This window comes from Telopea speciosissima, chromosome 9 (assembly GCF_018873765.1).
Source record: "Telopea speciosissima isolate NSW1024214 ecotype Mountain lineage chromosome 9, Tspe_v1, whole genome shotgun sequence".
Taxonomy (NCBI): Eukaryota; Viridiplantae; Streptophyta; class Magnoliopsida; order Proteales; family Proteaceae; genus Telopea; species Telopea speciosissima.
In genome coordinates, this window is record NC_057924.1 from 62151548 (window position 1) to 62168292 (window position 16745).

The 16745-nt window shown below is 39.6% G+C and overlaps 2 protein-coding genes across 6 annotated transcripts in view; one reads left to right on the forward strand and one right to left on the reverse strand.

Annotated features, from left to right (window-relative positions):
- LOC122640893 lies at positions 1-5281 on the forward strand. 3 transcript variants are annotated; one of them, XM_043834173.1, is made up of 6 exons: positions 4-179; positions 487-695; positions 790-1038; positions 4491-4571; positions 4659-4718; positions 4846-5281. In XM_043834173.1, exons 1-6 carry the CDS (start codon positions 80-82, stop codon positions 5020-5022), a joined length of 876 nt encoding a protein of 291 aa, XP_043690108.1. In that variant the 5' UTR covers positions 4-79; the 3' UTR covers positions 5023-5281. The 3 variants fall into 3 exon arrangements, with proteins under 3 accessions (XP_043690110.1, XP_043690108.1, XP_043690109.1); XM_043834174.1 differs by having other exon boundaries at positions 4-170; XM_043834175.1 differs by lacking the exon at positions 790-1038 and having other exon boundaries at positions 1-179.
- A 1317-nt stretch (positions 5282-6598) lies between these two features.
- Positions 6599-16745, reverse strand: part of LOC122639928 (ATP-dependent zinc metalloprotease FTSH 12, chloroplastic) — a 66411-nt gene continuing 56264 nt past the window's right edge. For 2 of the 3 annotated variants that reach the window (XM_043832977.1, XM_043832976.1), the window contains exons 17-19: positions 12331-12438; positions 8507-8587; positions 6599-6837 (exon numbers count right to left, since the gene is read on the reverse strand). In XM_043832977.1, the coding sequence (XP_043688912.1) occupies positions 6760-6837; positions 8507-8587; positions 12331-12438 (267 nt within the window). In that variant the 3' untranslated portion in view covers positions 6599-6759. The remainder of the gene's footprint in view (positions 6838-8506; positions 8588-12330; positions 12439-16745) is intronic. The other variant, XM_043832978.1, reaches the window with a different exon arrangement.

Below are 16745 nucleotides of genomic sequence, written 5' to 3' on the forward strand. Positions count from 1 at the left end.
TGTAGTCTTATTGTCTAAATGCAGGTGAAACGGAAAACTGTGTTTCTTTAAATCCTTATATCCGTAAAGTTGCTGAGAAATGAATATGAGGATCATAGCTTTGTTCTTTGCCTTGTTTGTTTCTTTGATTTACGTGGATGCGAGACACGTCTTCTCAACTCAGGATTCTGGTGAGACAGGTAGATACGAATGCCATTTTGTTTTCTTGGTGGTCTGTTATTTCATGATGTCTTTCCACAAACATCTCATATGTATCATGTATGCTCAAACAATAAATAAATCTGCTCTCGGTATCTAAAGGTTTCAACTGAATTTTGGTTGAGAGGAATTCAGAAGGTTCCAAATGTTTCTTTTTTTATATGCTCACAATAAGTCTAATGAGTCTTTCTTTGGTGGAAGACATTGATCTACTATTGACCATTAATTTTGTAACTCACATTTGATAATACTGAGGGAGGATTTGTGGCCATCATTTTTGTCCTACAGGAAAATTTTCTGAGAATGGCGTGACCTCTGTCAAAATCCAACCCGCAGTCCGGTCTTCTAAAGGCATATCTCCAGAGTTCATCTGTCTTTCATGCTTGGAAGTGTCAAGAAATACTGTGCAAGCATTAAGCGATCCATTATTACCGGAGAAAGTTAGCACATTCGTGAATGATGCTTGTCACATTCTCCCTTCAGATATGCGAGTAAAGGTATCAAATTTCTACGAGATTCTTGATGTTGGAAAACATTTTCTTTGTAATTCTGTTTCTTAGGTTTTTTTTGTTTTTTTGGCGTACACTGCAGTGTGTTGAGATGTTAGGGATGCACATCGATCAGGCTATTGTGTTTCTTCAAGACTATTTTAGTGAAGAAAATCTTTGCAACAGTACAGGGTTGTGCCTTTCAAATGCCAATAGCTTTCCAATGTTAAACTTGGACAAGGATCTACATTTATCACTATCCCATGATTTCTTGAGTAAGCCTGCAGTGCACCCCAGGCCTCTGCCTAAAGTGCAAATTTCCTCTTCTATGTTACAAAAGTTCACTAATAAGGTAACTTGAAGCCTGATCATATACTCAGCCTTCCTGCTTTGTTTGCCTTAATTTTTTTATGAGTTTAATGGCACAGCGCTTTGTTATTAACTTAGTCTTGGGCCTTGTTTAAAATAGTTTTGAAAAACCTTTAATAATAATAGTACATACTAAGGATTTAATCCTGGTTCTTGGTAAAATATTAGATGGGAATATCTTCAAGACCAATCATATTAAATATTCTGTCCATGGTGGACTGCATCAACAATGAGACCTCTATTCTGTGGAGGATTGTCCACATTATTCATGATATCCAACACCTTATTATAGAAAGAACCGGTCCCATTTGAATAATCCATATTTCACAGAAGGAAACCAGGGATGGATCTGTTGGCCTATGAAGGGCATAAGCACTCCATTCTCTATTTGTAGGATCTGAACTCAAAGCTTATTCTTAACAGAATTATCATAGACAGCATCAGGAATTGAAAGACACTGAGACTGAAATAGGTGTTTCTGTTGTTTGTATCCTTATTTTCTCTTTTTGATATTTTTTTTTTGGGTCAGGTGAGGGAGAAGGAATATTTCTTATCCTCTTCGTATTGCTGTTTGCTCACCAAATCATGCAAAAATAAAATGTTTAACCTTAAAAACAAGCTTGAGAGAGATTTTTAAAGATATCAGTCATTTATGTGTTTCCATGATAGAAGTCAATGAGAACTGAATAAAATATAAGTTTCTTGAGGGCTTTTAAATCGACATCAAAATACAATTAGTTGGGGGAATTTTTGTCATTTGGAACGTCAATGAGTGTGAAAGCCACAGGGAAGTTAGAAATAGTTATCCCCTTCAATGGGTTTGATGCATGTGCAAATTAAACAATGTGTTTCTGGATTGTGAGTGGGGGTTGGGTAGGGGTGTCTGATATATCACAAATCGATTGTATTTAATTCCTGGAAGTCTCTGTTGTTTTCAAGTAAGAATTATATTTATTTTCTTCCTGTTGATTTATTTTTCTTCCCTAAAATGGAAATTATAAATTAGAAGATAAATTAATTAAGTGTTGTCAAGGTGTCGCCCAGGTGATGAGGCTGTTCAAATGGACTGTACTTAACAAGCCTAGTGTTGATTTATTGGATATGGAAGTATGGGGGAGATGTATGTATCTGTGGGATGTCTTTTAGATCAAACTTTTGTACTTCTCTTTTGGGGGTTAGGTGCTACCCCTGGTTTCTTCAGCAGTCAGCCCTTGATGCCCCTTTTACTTCTCTTCTTTCTGGAAATCACCTTGGCTCCTGGCCAACTAGATTGGCTGCCACAATCCCTCTTGAATTCGGTTTCTAGAGCTGATGAAGTTTTGTCCTGATCCGAGCTGTGCATGTTGTTTCCCCAAACCTGGATTCAATTACAAAGCAGACCATCCAGACTGTCCAATTACATTATCATGACTTCCATCTGTGAGGATGACACTAGTTTCAGTAGTACAAGGAGAGCTAGCATTCCTGAGTGATATTACAAGATCCTGTATTGGGACTGATTGGACCGTCTTGTGTACAGTTTCTAAATCTGTTTCTGTTTAGGGTTGTTGTTCATGGCTCTCAAAATATGATTGTTCTTTACAGCATTGGTTGAAAAGTGATTAAAATGTTGTTGGTTCCAGTTTATGTTCTACATGATCAGTTTGTTTCCAGCTTGCCATATGGCATAAGCTAGAAGTGATCCTCTAATATTCACCCAACTCTATTCTTTCTTTTATAAATAAGTAGAATGCCACACCTTCATGATGAGTTCACTCACTGAAGTTGCATGTAAGAATTCAGTCTGCATCCCTAATGATGAAGTATAGCCCACACTGTTTTAGAGGTTGGACAAGACAGCAACATGCCACCAAGTAACCCGTAACTTGGGTTTGATAAATTTTTGGATTTTTGGTCTTGTGGGAAGCATCTCTGGATACATTATTAAAGGAAAAACTTAGATTTTGGTTTTGTTATTATTTTCCAAGTTGACACCCATGGAAAGTGATCCCTTTGATTTTGTCTCACTTTCTCTTGTATGATTTGTTTATATGCTCCTTTGGAAGTCAGATGACCTGTACAGCTTGTGAGGCAGATCAGTCTGTCCTCCACAGGGTTGCTTGACAATTTGATGCTATTTATAGCATTGACAACATTAAAGGAGAATAAGTAACACAGCACTGGCAAGTTCCACGTTCTATCAGAGTTCATCAGTTCACTAACTTTGGAGTAAGCGGTACCAGTTACCCTGGTGATTTTTTCAGCTTCCTTGTAGTCAGTTAACTGAGGTATCCAAGGGTCACTCTATATTTATGGATTCCCCATCACCAACTCCTCAACATATCCACTTTCTCAACCATGGTTTTATCATTTCTATACTCTTCCACACTCTAGAAGCATTCCTTTCTAGGTTTGATTCAAGGACCTATGTATGAGCAAAGTATTTGGCCTTTAGTACTCTATCCATGGAGTTTGGGTTTGTAAAGATTCTCCATACCAATTAAAATAGTTGTGTCAGATTTTGATCTGAGCTTCTCCTGAACCCCAGACCACCTAGGTGTTTCAGTTTATACAGACTTTCCCATGCCGTAAGATATATTCCTCTTTTGTTGTCCTTTTTAGTCCACCCGAATTTTGCCTCCAACCGAGATATAAAATGGAATGAATTGAATTTGAAAGCCAGCATAAAGACATCCAAAATGCTGGTAGTGCAGCCATAACCGCCTGTATCAGGGTTGTTCTCAGTGGACAGCAAATTTGCCGAGGTGAAATAACTTTCAGTAAAAGTGCTCTTAACTGATCTGCTAGAATCTTTGAGATAAATTTGTAAGGTACATTGTATTGGCTGATTGGTCTTATACTGATATTAGAGTAGTCGGGTTCTCTACTTTTGGTATCAAGGCAATAAGTGATTCGCTTATTGATTCTTAGAAATAGCCTGACCTGAAAATTTTTTTGAGCTAGGGTAGCCACATCTGATTCCAAAATATGAACTAGGGTAACCACATCTGATCCCAAGATATGACAGCATTCAACCATGCAAGATAACTGTCTGGGCCAGGGGCTTGGTCCGGGCCTACACTGGGCACTACATTTCTGATCTCATGCACGGATGTGATCTGAAGTAGAGTCTCATTATCCTTGTGAGTGAGGGTACTGGTGAAGGGTTCATGTAGTGGTTCAGGATCCACAGCTAATGTGGATGAAAAAAGCTCCCTAAAGTGGCCTGAAAAAATCTTCTCAATCTCTTTGGGGTTTGTTTCCCAGTCAGGGTACATTTGGCATATTTTTATGCTCATTATCTGGTTCCTATGTTTGTTTATTCGGGTGGCTGCATGCAAGTGTCTACTATTCTGGACTCCTTCCCTGATCCACTATTCTCTTGATTTTTGTTTCCCAAACAATTCTAGCTTAATTTCTGCCCTAGATATCTAAATTTGCCTCCGTGTACTTCAGGTATCAGACGACAAAAGCTGTGCTGCATGCCATGCTGCCATGGAAGATATACGTGATGACTTGGAGGATCCTGAGATGAAGGTAAAATCTTTGGATGGAACTAAAGAATGTAGGTTAACCCTTTGTTCTTGCTCCCTGTCCTATCTGAGATTTTGCTCCTGATTGCAGATTAAGGTAATAAAGATTCTTCTAAAGGCTTGCAACAATGTTGAGAATCACGTCAAAGAAGTAAGTCAATCTGCATTTGTTTTGTTTGGAAATCTGAAACATCTTCATCATTAAGATGTTACAGAGACCAATATCATTCTCTTCTACCTTGACATGTGACAAATTTGGGCCATTGTTCTATTTGCAGTGCAAGAGAATGGTTATGGAGTATGGTCCTCTGATTATGGCAAATATTGGGAAATTTCTAGATGACAATGACTTCTGCAGCATTGTTCATATATGTAAACCGTCGACCCACAACACTTTGATGAATACTGAAGATTTTCATCCACTGATAGAGTTGCCAACCAGCTCCCAGCAGTGATGCAATTTCCAAATGAATTATCTCAGGAGAGGAAAGATAAGAAGATCAAATGGTCCATCTGTGTACATAATGTTTCCCTGATTGCATGTTTTGCCTTGATGGCCTGTTGCCACGGAGGAATATTAAAAGTACAAACGTGTGATATAGACAGCGATTATATGGTTTGGGTACTGGGGATATTGCTTAGAGATGCCCCTTGTAAATCATTATGAAGGATTTGTTACACTGAAGCAGCTAGATAAAGAATTGAACTGTTAAATATTTGTACTGTTTTAAGGTATAAACCAATAAGAATAAAGCATTCGATTTGAAATAAAGTTGGAGGAAAGGCCGTTAGTTGCACGTCAATCAAGTCTAGAATCTCCTATGATGAAGTAATCTCGCTGAACAAGAATTGTTGTCTCGGTTCTTCCACATCTCCCTGACTACTTCACTTCCTACATGATTCTCGTAATGCATCGACTATAATTTCAGTTACAGTAATTGGTATTGACCTCGACGATACCGATACCTAAATCCATGATCATAATGGAGCACAGTACGCATAATTCATTGTTTGCTGACTTTGCTCTAAGCAGAATTCTCTTAAGCCTTTTCTTCAACTCAACTCAGCCTTATCCCAACTAAATGAGGTCGGCTTCTCTTAAAACTTTTGTTCCCTATCATGTATTAGCCAGGGGATTTTGAGCATTATAGAAACCCTGGCAATCCATTGTCAAGTAGTTAACATTCCCATTTTCCACACCACAGACAGATCAAAAACTTCATATCTAATAATCTCCTTCGCCAAACTCATCATCAAAACAAACATGGCACATGAAGAGGTGGAGGTTGGTTGAGAGGAAATTTTGAATTGGTTCTTCATTTCTCCATATTGTCCTTCGGTTAGCCTACTAAACTATTAAACCCACCTGTTCGTTTAAACATCTGGATATAAGCATAAATTTTCTTGATGATGCATTGGTTTGAAGAGAACATCGAGGAAATTGATCACCTCAGGTGATTCACCTGATTAGAGTTATGAAGATGTACAAACATGCACAACTCCTGGACTTTCCACCATGTGATTCGACCAGGTGAGCTAGCTAGCTCATTACGGGTGATGTAATCACTGCAACTTATTTAACTCGCAGGATCATTAGTTTGTTGCTAATTATCAGCATCTTATGCTGGTCTACTAGCAAGCCAGAAGACCCATAAATTTGCCAAACAATTCCATGCAATCCTATTTAAACCCCTAAATCTGCAACCTGCAACTAGAACTTAAAACACCATTAGCATGCAACCTTAAACTATGAAAACTTAAATCTCAACTTGAAAACATGAAACCCTAAATCTTAATACTTAACCATGAATCCAAAACCCTGAAAACAAGAAACCATGAGGATGAAATCTGAAACTGAAACCCCCTTGTGAAACAGGAACCATGGAAAAATTGGGGGGGGGGGGGGGGGAGGGGAAATCCTTGTTTCCTGTTTCATAAAAAAACATGAAACCCTAAATATGCCCTATTAGGGGACTAGTTGCTTCATTGGTGCTGCAGAATGATATAAGGGCTATTTGAGAAAAAGAATCGAAAACAAGACCTAGTTGGGAAGCTAGTACTTGGCCTGACCAACTGAAAACTCAGGCTCATCAGTAGAATACAATAGCTATCTCTGCAGTTAGCTTTCTGTACATGCCACCATTATACTGTACATACCATTAGTTAAGAAACAATGAAAATTTCTTGGATGTTTAACATCTGTGGAGCGGTGCAGGATATATATCCAATGGTTGGTAACGCAGTCGATCATTATGAGGCAGTGGTCCCTCCTGAAGAATTCAGAGAATTGTCAATATCTTTAACACAAAATGATATATGACCAAAAACAAAGCAGGAATAACCTTTGTGACAGAGCAGTAAGTGGTAGAAATTATTATCCCAAAAAAGTAAACTACTTATTAGCAAGAAACTGTCTTGCCGATCACCATTCAACATGCTTGGAGAATTAATATATTTTGATAAAATGACTTTTAAGCCTTTTCAATTACTGTCAAAACCCAGGGTTGGAATTGAGTGATCTGAGACTAGTGGGACTAGTTCCCTAATTTAAAAGACTATAACAATTCTGTTCGGATATAAAAATCAAATCAAATAAGGTATCAATATAAAATGACGTTTCAATATTGCCGATTTTACATGTTCCCAAAAGACAATTTATGAAAAAATCAATTATTCAAAGACTAGGGGTTTTTTCTTCAGGTTTCCACTTGGACAAAATTTTGTTTATGGATATACTTGGTTAGTAATCTTTTTAACGACGATGACAAGTACATATGAAAAGCTAAGTTATTATGTATGCTAAAAGTGAATCTATTCCTACTATTTCTCAAAATTATAGCCTTAGGTGTTAGCCTACTTTTACCCAAAAAAAAAAGGGGTTAGCCTACACATGCTCATCTATTTTTTCCATATTTTTTATGAACCAGCATTTATATATAGATGTAGGAGGATTTGTTTGGGAAGTAAGAACCCCCTTTGATATCTCATCTGCAAAGAATTCTTGATGTGAAAACACAAAGGGCTGATCTTTGAACAGAATCAATGAACTAAATTACATATAAACACCAGCTCCAAAAGATCTTCTTCTTTCCTGAGATACTATTCAAATAATTTTTTGTACATCACAACTAAATAACAATTTTCTGAAACCCCCCAGCACATCAGTGGTGGGCCACAGGTAGCTGGTTTGACAACTGCCACGTCAAATTGTTTTGGTTTAAAAATAAAAAATGCAGTAACTTACACACTTTAGATGTCTATCAGATTAGTACAAGGTTGTGATGCAGTGATCTTATTTGGAGATTGGGGGTTCAAACCCTTGTCGAAGCATTGACAAAATATTCGGCACTTAACAAACCTTAATAGCAGTTCAACCATCCCAGATCAATGGTTGAAGCGTCTGGGTCAGACATCTTTGACCAAATTAAAAGGCTTATGGAAGAATGGGACTAAGGACTGAGCCACCTGTTTCAAGGACTGCGTGACAGGTCAACCAGCTTGACACACACACATCCAGGTTTAGTTATATCATACAATAGTGCTAAACCCAAGACAGCCTTTAACAGAAATACTTGCCACTGCACACGTCAAAATCTTGATGGGATGCAAAGTTGTTAATCCCACACTGGCTGGTCTAGAGAAGGCATCGAGAAACGAGAAGTTTAATGAATCTTAAACTTCTGAGACCCATATAAGTCAAGTTTTCAAACAAGACAAAACAAGGGGCTCTACTTGAAAGGGCTAATAAAGATAAAAGCATCATATTTCAGCACAATTGATGAAGGGCATTGGACAGCAGTGGATTACTTTGGAGGGTCAAGGCATGTAAATACCGCAAGTTGGCTTTTGGCTTTTTACTAATGAAACCTGTACATGTCTCCAAAGATAAATAAATAAAATAGAAAAATAAACTCGAAATTTAAGGATAAAAAGAAGCACCTCTTCCCAATTTATCTGGAATGGCTCTATGAAATCTTCAAACATTATAGGAGACATTCCTTTCATCTTTTCCTCCACTTCCTGGAATAGAGAAAAGTTTTAAGACAATTTGAAGAAAGCAAAAGAGTATGAACATGATACTGCAATTTCCATTAAATTGAAATTTAATCAGTTACAGACATCAATTTTGAACATGAGAAACATTCATGAAAATGCACAGCAAATTATCGGGATTAAAAACACAAGCTTCATTGTCCAATCTCTTAGTGATGAGATTAGGACATCCATGATCTTCGAAAGTCTTCCATGTGATATTACTTCAGATACTGACAAAACCACATCAAGTATCATCATTCAAGTAGTACTTAGGATCCGCACAATCTCTTGCAATGTCATATCAGGAAGGATTGAAGGTCTGCTATGCAAATGGAGATCTGGATGTCCAAAATTTTGTTTCCGTAGAGGAAAAACTGGTTTTCTGTCAGGCTTCGCCTCAACAACTTAAGGCTTTGTCTGTTTTCCATCTTGTCTGGCCCTTTACTTGCAATGTGGTGGGGCTCACATGGTTTTGGCATTTTGTTCCTTTTGGGGGCCAGGGGAAGATTCCTATGGAGAGCTACCTTACTGTAGTCTGCTGGTGCATTTGAGAGGAGAGGAATGCTAGATTGTTTTGGGATGAATTCTCATCATGTGTTTTTGAAAAAGGTAAAAGTTAGGGTGGCTCATTGGGCAATGGTGGCCGTGCACCCTATTTTTAGAGAATTTCCCATAATGTTTCTGTTCTGGGATTGGGAAAATGTGGTTAAATCCAAAGTTCCTAAAGCAAGGAGACATGCTGTTTGGGATCCACCTCATCCTGAATGAATTTTGATGGCTCTTCTTTGGGGAACCCGAGTCCATGTGGAGTAGGAGTGGTTAGATCATTAAGACATTAACAGGGAAAGTGTTGAAGCATATTCTCAGAGCTAAAATGCTCAACCATATATGGGGGCTAAAGTTTGTATAAGAGAAGGTTTCAATGACATCATAGTTGAGGATGATTCAGCATGCATGATAGCTTGAGCTAGAAAATAAACAGAAGGCCATGGGTATTCAACAATATTATTAGATGCACTCAGTTCTTGGCTTCTCAGGTGAAGTGCTCGTTTTTTTAGAGGCTGAGATCTGCTAATTCTGTGGTAGATGAGCTGGCCAAGGAGGGGGTAGGCAAGTTGGGTAGACTTCAGGGGATACTCTTCCCTTACAGGGTAGTGCTGCTTGTTAGGGTTTTTACTGGTATTTGTAATCAGATGGTATCTCTTAGTATTGAGATTTCAGGTCCATCATTATTTTTGACCTTGTACTAGCTTCTGCTTCTTATCAACAGAAAATAAAGAAAACAACAAATTATGACTCCTAAGGTGCATTTTAGGCTCTGCTTTGAAGCTATTTCAGGTCTTCAGAGTGAAGAATAGAGGCATAGACATGGGTTGCATTCACATTATGGGTGAAATAGCTGGCCTGATTTTGCTGCTGGGAGGGGCCATTTGCCATCAAATTGCTAACCTCTGCCCTTGGTGAAACCATCTTGTGGGAGCTGGCTTTGTAGAGAATGAAGGGGAACCTTTTGAGGGTAGAGAAGTGATCAATATTTAGGGATTTCATGAGGTAATCAGGAAAAAAAAAAAAAAAAAGTCCCATGCTACTATGCAATTCCTGTCTTGGTGGCTTGCAGGGTGGAATTTCAACATCATTTCTTGTGGTGTGGCCATGAAGATAAAGCTTAGGTTCACTTGGCGAACGGCAATGAGTTGTGTAAGCCAAATAATTTGGTGGCTTAGGTCTGTATAGCACAATACAGATGAATAATGAGTAACTCCCTGCTAATCAAATGGTTATGGCTGTTCAATACTATCTCCAATAGCATTTCAATGATGGTTATTGGGGTAATAAATGGGATGCACAATCAATGGGACAGTGGCTCAAGATTGAAAACCATGGTCTAGGAGTAAAAGAATTAAGCTTCTATTCCTGCCTACTAGGAAAATATATGTTATAATGTTGTACTTGGTAAGGGAAATAAAGATGACAACTGGTGCTTGGAAGACTTGCCGGATGATAGATTTCAAGATATTTACATTAATTGTTGCTAATCCCGAAAGTCTTTCTGGGAGATTACCTTGATCCTATCTCTCTTCAAAGTGCTAAGAAAATTATACTTCCAATAGGTTGTGGGACCAGGGATGTTATAACTCATAAGCCTTCAGCAATGAAGATAAGAGCGTGTGGATCCTGAAGCCTAGCAACTTAGAATTGCTGCTTCGGAGCTCATTCACACTTATGGCCACCTCTCCATCGACAAGTGGTCCTTTCAAAATGGTAACAGGGCTTTTTTATTTTTATGTTTTTCGTTTCAACTTTTTTAAAGCAAAATTTTTAAATGAAACAAAATGAAGTGGGCCACATCCCAAAAAACTTTCATTTCATTTCCTTTCCCAGCCCACCTTCTCCCCCCTCTGCGACTCAAAATTTGCAAAAATCTCATTCCATCTCACCTACACTATCCCCATGCATATCCAAGTCGCTCCTTGCTACTTGTGGATCCTCTCTCTTGCCCAATTTCTACTGCCATCAGTGAGCAACATCAATGATATTCTATACCGTCATGGATAGAAACTTTATGGCATGATCACCGTCACACTGTTGATTTTAGGAGATAACGTGTTTGTTTCTATATCAGCTTGTTTTTCTCATATGAGAGAGAGAGAGAGAGAGACGTGCTGTAAGAGTTTTGGGATGAAACAGGAGCTGGAATGAGCTTTACAACTTTGGAAATAGGGGGTGAGAACTAAGAATCGATCAATATCTTTGAGATGCAAAATGCATAGGTCAAAGAAGGGAATTGCAACATTTATCTGTCTGTCCATGTTTGCAGAACCAAACATTGAAGAAGGAAGCAGGTTTGGACTTTGGAGTGGAAACAAAGAAATACGAATGGATCCCATCCCCATTATGTGTTACTCGATACTATAGTCAAGAAGGAAAAGAGAAACAAATAGTTGCTATATGTTGGATGGAGGGGCTATAAGTGCGATTAAGCACGAATGACCCTGAAGCAGCAGATTTGGGTCAGTATCCTAGCACTTTTTCAGTCGAGTCTCAATATTATAGCAGGACAAACTACACCTACTTTCCTTCCAAGGCCATTTAGGTAAAGGGGATCCCTCTAAATCCTAGTTCTCTGCATGATATGGGTGTGGGATTGACAAGGTAGGAAAGCTCAACGCTAGGACTAGGCTTCTAAACCCAGTGGCAATCACTCAGATTATTGGACTGAGAGAAAGCAGAAATCATTCAGGCTATTTGGATTGAGAGGAACAAAGGGGAGTTCAAAGACATGACGTACCCAGCTCACAGGATCTTTAACAGGGCTAAGAACTCAACCATTTTTGGTCAACTGTTTGTAAAGAATTTAAAATTGAGAGCACAGCATATCCACAACAAGAGGTGAAGCCTTCTTGTTTAGTGTTTGTGCCTGGAAGCTAACTCTTGTATCTCATGTACAACTTGAATTCAGTGGGTTTTGTTCCACTTAACAAATTCTTTTGACTTAACCACCAGAAAAAGACAAAAAAAAAAAAAACCATGAAATTATGTTAGCTAGACAACTGTTGTCAAGATTGAAGGAACATAATCAAACAAAAGCAAGAGATTAGTGTTCATAGTCTATTTTGTGATAAATTAATCAAAGAATATTTCTCCAGCCAACGCTTATCTAACTCTACAATTTGCTACAGACTCCAATTAAATAATGACAAATAAGAAAAAGTAGTTCTGTTTTTTACCAGTCCTGTTATCCTAGATTTTTCCAGTAGTTCCTTTGCAATCATATCCAGAATATGCCTGTTTTGCTTCAGGCCATTCATTGCAAATTCTTCAGCCTCTTCAATGTACTGTCACAAAAGCCAATTCTTTAAGCATTGTTTATAAAGAAAACTTCAACAGACGATGGATACAACATAATACAAATCCAACATCCCTTAACAGCAATAGCTTCATATAGTACAAACAAGCACTAACCAATCTGTTAGCATCAATAACATATCAGTGCTGCTAGGATGATGTAATGCATGCCCAGCAATTTGATCTTCAAAGTTAAAACAGTGGCTTCAAGCATTAAATACCAGACAAAACAGTATACCAAAGGCTGGTACAAACTCGTAAGGAACAAAATTTCTCAAGAATGATTTTCATTAGACTTGAGATTGGAGCAATTAATGTAATATGAATTTCAGCGTAGCTAAAGATGGAAATGAACAAGCACTTGTAGTGGATGTAGATCCAGGAATTTGATTTTTGTTCAAATGGAGGTTTCAAGAACAAGGCAACACAGTGAAAAACAAAAATTGTGAAAAGGACTAAAGTTGTTGTCAGGACTTGTTCTTTCACATAGACATTAACTTTGGATCACTCCTTAGTATGATCCATAGTTGTCAAGGCGTCACCCGATCCCTATTCCTCTCATATGGAGGCAGTATACCGTATTTTACGATACTTGAAATCAACCCCAGGAAAGGTTATCCTATTTTCGCCTCATAATCACATGCATGTGGAGGCATTCACTGATGCTGACTGGACTGGATCACCAGATGATAGGAGCTCCATATCAGGGTACTGTACCTTTGTTGGTGGCAATCTTGTTACATGGCGGAGCAAGAAACAGACAGTAGGATTCGAGCAAGCCGAATTGAAGTGCTACCCATACCCAGATTCAGTTGGAAGGTATCGGTTCCGGAGGTTCGGTCGTGCCACCACAACCCACCCCTATATTACACATGTGATATGATCGAGGCATGTGGCAAATCTTTCTCGCTTCCAATCAACCAAAAGTAGATCTTTTTAGTGTGTAGAACTCAATGCAATTTGCCACTCCGAGCCAAAAATGAGTGGCTTGTAGTGGTTTTTCAATAGGGAAAGTAGTTTCTCTATGAACCTAGAACTAGATGATGAATCAAAGTTCTTGCTTTTTTGAGTCAATATCATCTTTTTTAGATTGCAAGATCAAGTGTTGAAACTAAATTCAGGGCAAGATCAAGAGACGTATCGTACCGTATCAGAGAGATGCAGGATACACTAAAGATAGGCATGGAATGCTTAAAATACATGTGAAATACAATTTTGAAGCATAAAACACTATAAATAAGTAATATGTAAAATATATCATGTATGAAGAGGAAAACAAAGTATTACGAGACAAGTGCATTCAAATTGATTATGTATAAAGGATGAGGTTTCTTACATGTACTAACACAAAAAAAAAAAAAAAAAAGTCATTTTTAATTTGGGGAAGATTTAGACTTTAGATGCACACATCCTTGCAAAAAAACTTAGTTTGATGCAACTATTCATGTTGTTTTTCACTAGACTAGTGATCCACCTACACTATAAATCAATACTGAACAAAAAATTAGAAGTTTTGCTATAAAACTGTTCTTGTGGAAATCTGGTTTTGATCCTTGATTGCAGGTTGTTTAATCACAAAATGAGGATGAAATCAACACTACTAGAGTCGCTTTTGCCAGTAAGTTGATTTTGCCAAAACAAATTGATTAGAATGCCTTACAGGAGCTCTCGATAAGTGTTTTGCAGTCATTGATCGTGTTATGTAGTTTATACGAGATGTATCGAGCATATTGATAAGTATCAACTATATCGGGTCACGTATTGACCTGATACAGTCGATACTTTTTTAGGTATCGTTTCAGTGCTGTATCGTATTGGTACCTTAAAGATAGATACGTATCAGTTAGTATCGGCGGATACATTAGAATACTTAAAACCTTGTATGCAGTGACCATTTTCACCATTTTGGCTCTATCATAAATAAGAAGGAAAAGATAGAAGATGGATATCCCAATGGATTGGAGCAGGGTGTGTGGATAATAGGACTGGTGCTTCTGAGTGTGGTTCGCTTAACACATATGAGAAGTCATCCCACTTAATTGACATCAGCTACACAAATCCTATTTTACAACTTAACTCTATCTGCAGACATGTCTAACAAAGGGGCAAAATATGGACCCAAAGGAAGAGGCTTGACCAACACTAAAGACTAGTATTTTAAACTGCAGCCCCCAAACAGCAAGAAGAAGAAATTTCCAAAAGGAGAGAACGTCTGAACCAAAAAATTGAACTTCTATTGATTCTCCAAAATTCCTTTTTCTTAGATTTTTTTTTTTTTTTTAACCCGAACTTTACCTAGGACCCGGGCCGGCCCCTAGCATTTTATTAAAACCAATAAAAGAATAGGAGCATACACCGGGGGGGGGGGGGGGCATTCCACCTTACCCCAACCAAGGAGCTGCCCACACTGGGCCTCTCAACAGAACCCTAACCGAAAAGCGAGAGCAAAGCAACCCTATTTCCTGAGAACCGGAAGACCTGCCTTGTCCTCACGAAGAATAACCTGAAAGTCACCTGTAGGCAAGTCCCCCCTGCTGAAATGTGACAGAAGTCCCAGAGTCGCAGGCTAGGTTAGCTAACCAATCAGCCGCTCTATTACTTTCCCGAAAGGCAAACGAGACACAAGCTCGGGTTGACGAGATCAACTCCAAAATCTCATGGAACCAGTACCAGCCTTTCCATAAGTTACACCTCTTCTAACTAACCATCCTGGCCATGGATGCCGAGTCCACGTTAACCATCAAGTCCAGGAACAAGCTCAAGGCACAGCATTAGCCCATCCCTCAAGGCTCGCAGCTCGGCAATTGAGTTGATGCAAGCCCCAAAGTAATTAGAGAAGGGCGCCAGAACCAAACCACCCAGATCCCTTATGACCCCTCCACCTCCTCCTAATCCCGGGTTACCCCTGCAAGCACCATCCACATTGAGTTTTACCGAAGCAAAGGGGGGGCACCAATAAACTGGCAAGGGGCGTTTCAGCTTGGGGGCCTCAGGCAAGAGACCAAAATACTGCAGGATAAGACCATCTCTCAGGGACCCCGACCGGCCAATTTTGGGGGGAAGGCGAATGTCTTTCACCCAGGCTTTAATGCCTTCAATAATGGAGCCAGTAGTGCGCCTACTTTCTCTGTGCCTTCTATTATTTCTCTCTTTCCATAGCTCCCAAACCACCAAGGACGACAGAACACCTGTGATGTAGGCACTAAGGGTACTACAATGTGTCGAATTCTGCCACAGTCCTATGCAACCTCTGACATCCTGAGAAGGGAAAGAAGGGATGTCGAAGATACGTTCAAAGTATCTCCACGCCTTGGCAGCCGTACCCCCTTGTAGCAGACAGTGGTCAGTCGTCTCACTCCATGGTCTCCCACAACAATTACATTTTGAGGCCAAGGGTATGCCAATCGACATAAGTGCCTCATCCATGGGGACCCTGCCGTTGAGAAGCTGCCACGAGAAGAAAGCTATTTTCACCGGAACAGAAGGGTTCCACACCCACTTCGCATAAGGAACCACAGGCGAGACACTCCACACCTCATTCCAAGCTGACTTGGTTGTGAAGCGTCCATCACTCGAAGGAGACCATACTAGGACATCATCCCTATCAGTGAGAGCAAAGCCTCCAGTAGTAATGCTTTCCCTGATGGCGGGGGAGTCAATGAGATCAATGATTTCCTGTTTCCAGCTACCGTCCGCCCCCATGGCATCCCTCACACACAAATCTGCGTCCACCAGCAGGCCATTGTCCACAAAATCAATAAGAGGCCCAACTCCCGTCCAGTTATCGAGCCAGAAAGAAACTCTGCCAGTGCCAAGCAGCCACCGTGCTCTATCCAACAGGAACCCCTTATAGGTCAACGCACTACGCCAAGACTTTGAGCCCGCCCCTTACGAACCAGCCAGAGAAACATGAAGGTTCCTAAAGAACTCACTCCACAAAGAGTGATCTGCAAGCACCCTCCAAAGACCCTTGAGCATGAGCGAGATACCAACATCCTCCAGAAGTCTGATTCCAAGCCCCCCTGCATCAAGCGGCCTACAGACCTTTTTCCAACATACCCAATGCCTACGCTTTCCCCACTCCAAGCTTCCCCACAAAAAATCTGCAAAGATGCCATACAACCTCCGAAGAACTGCCTTGGGCGGGTCCAATGTAGCGAGAACATGGATGGGGATAGAAGCAAGGACATGCTTTAGGAGCGTAACACGTCCCCCGGAGGACAAGAGCCTTCCCATCCAACCTGCCACTCTGTTCCTTATCTTTTCAACTAGGTTGTCAAAGAGACAGATTTTGATC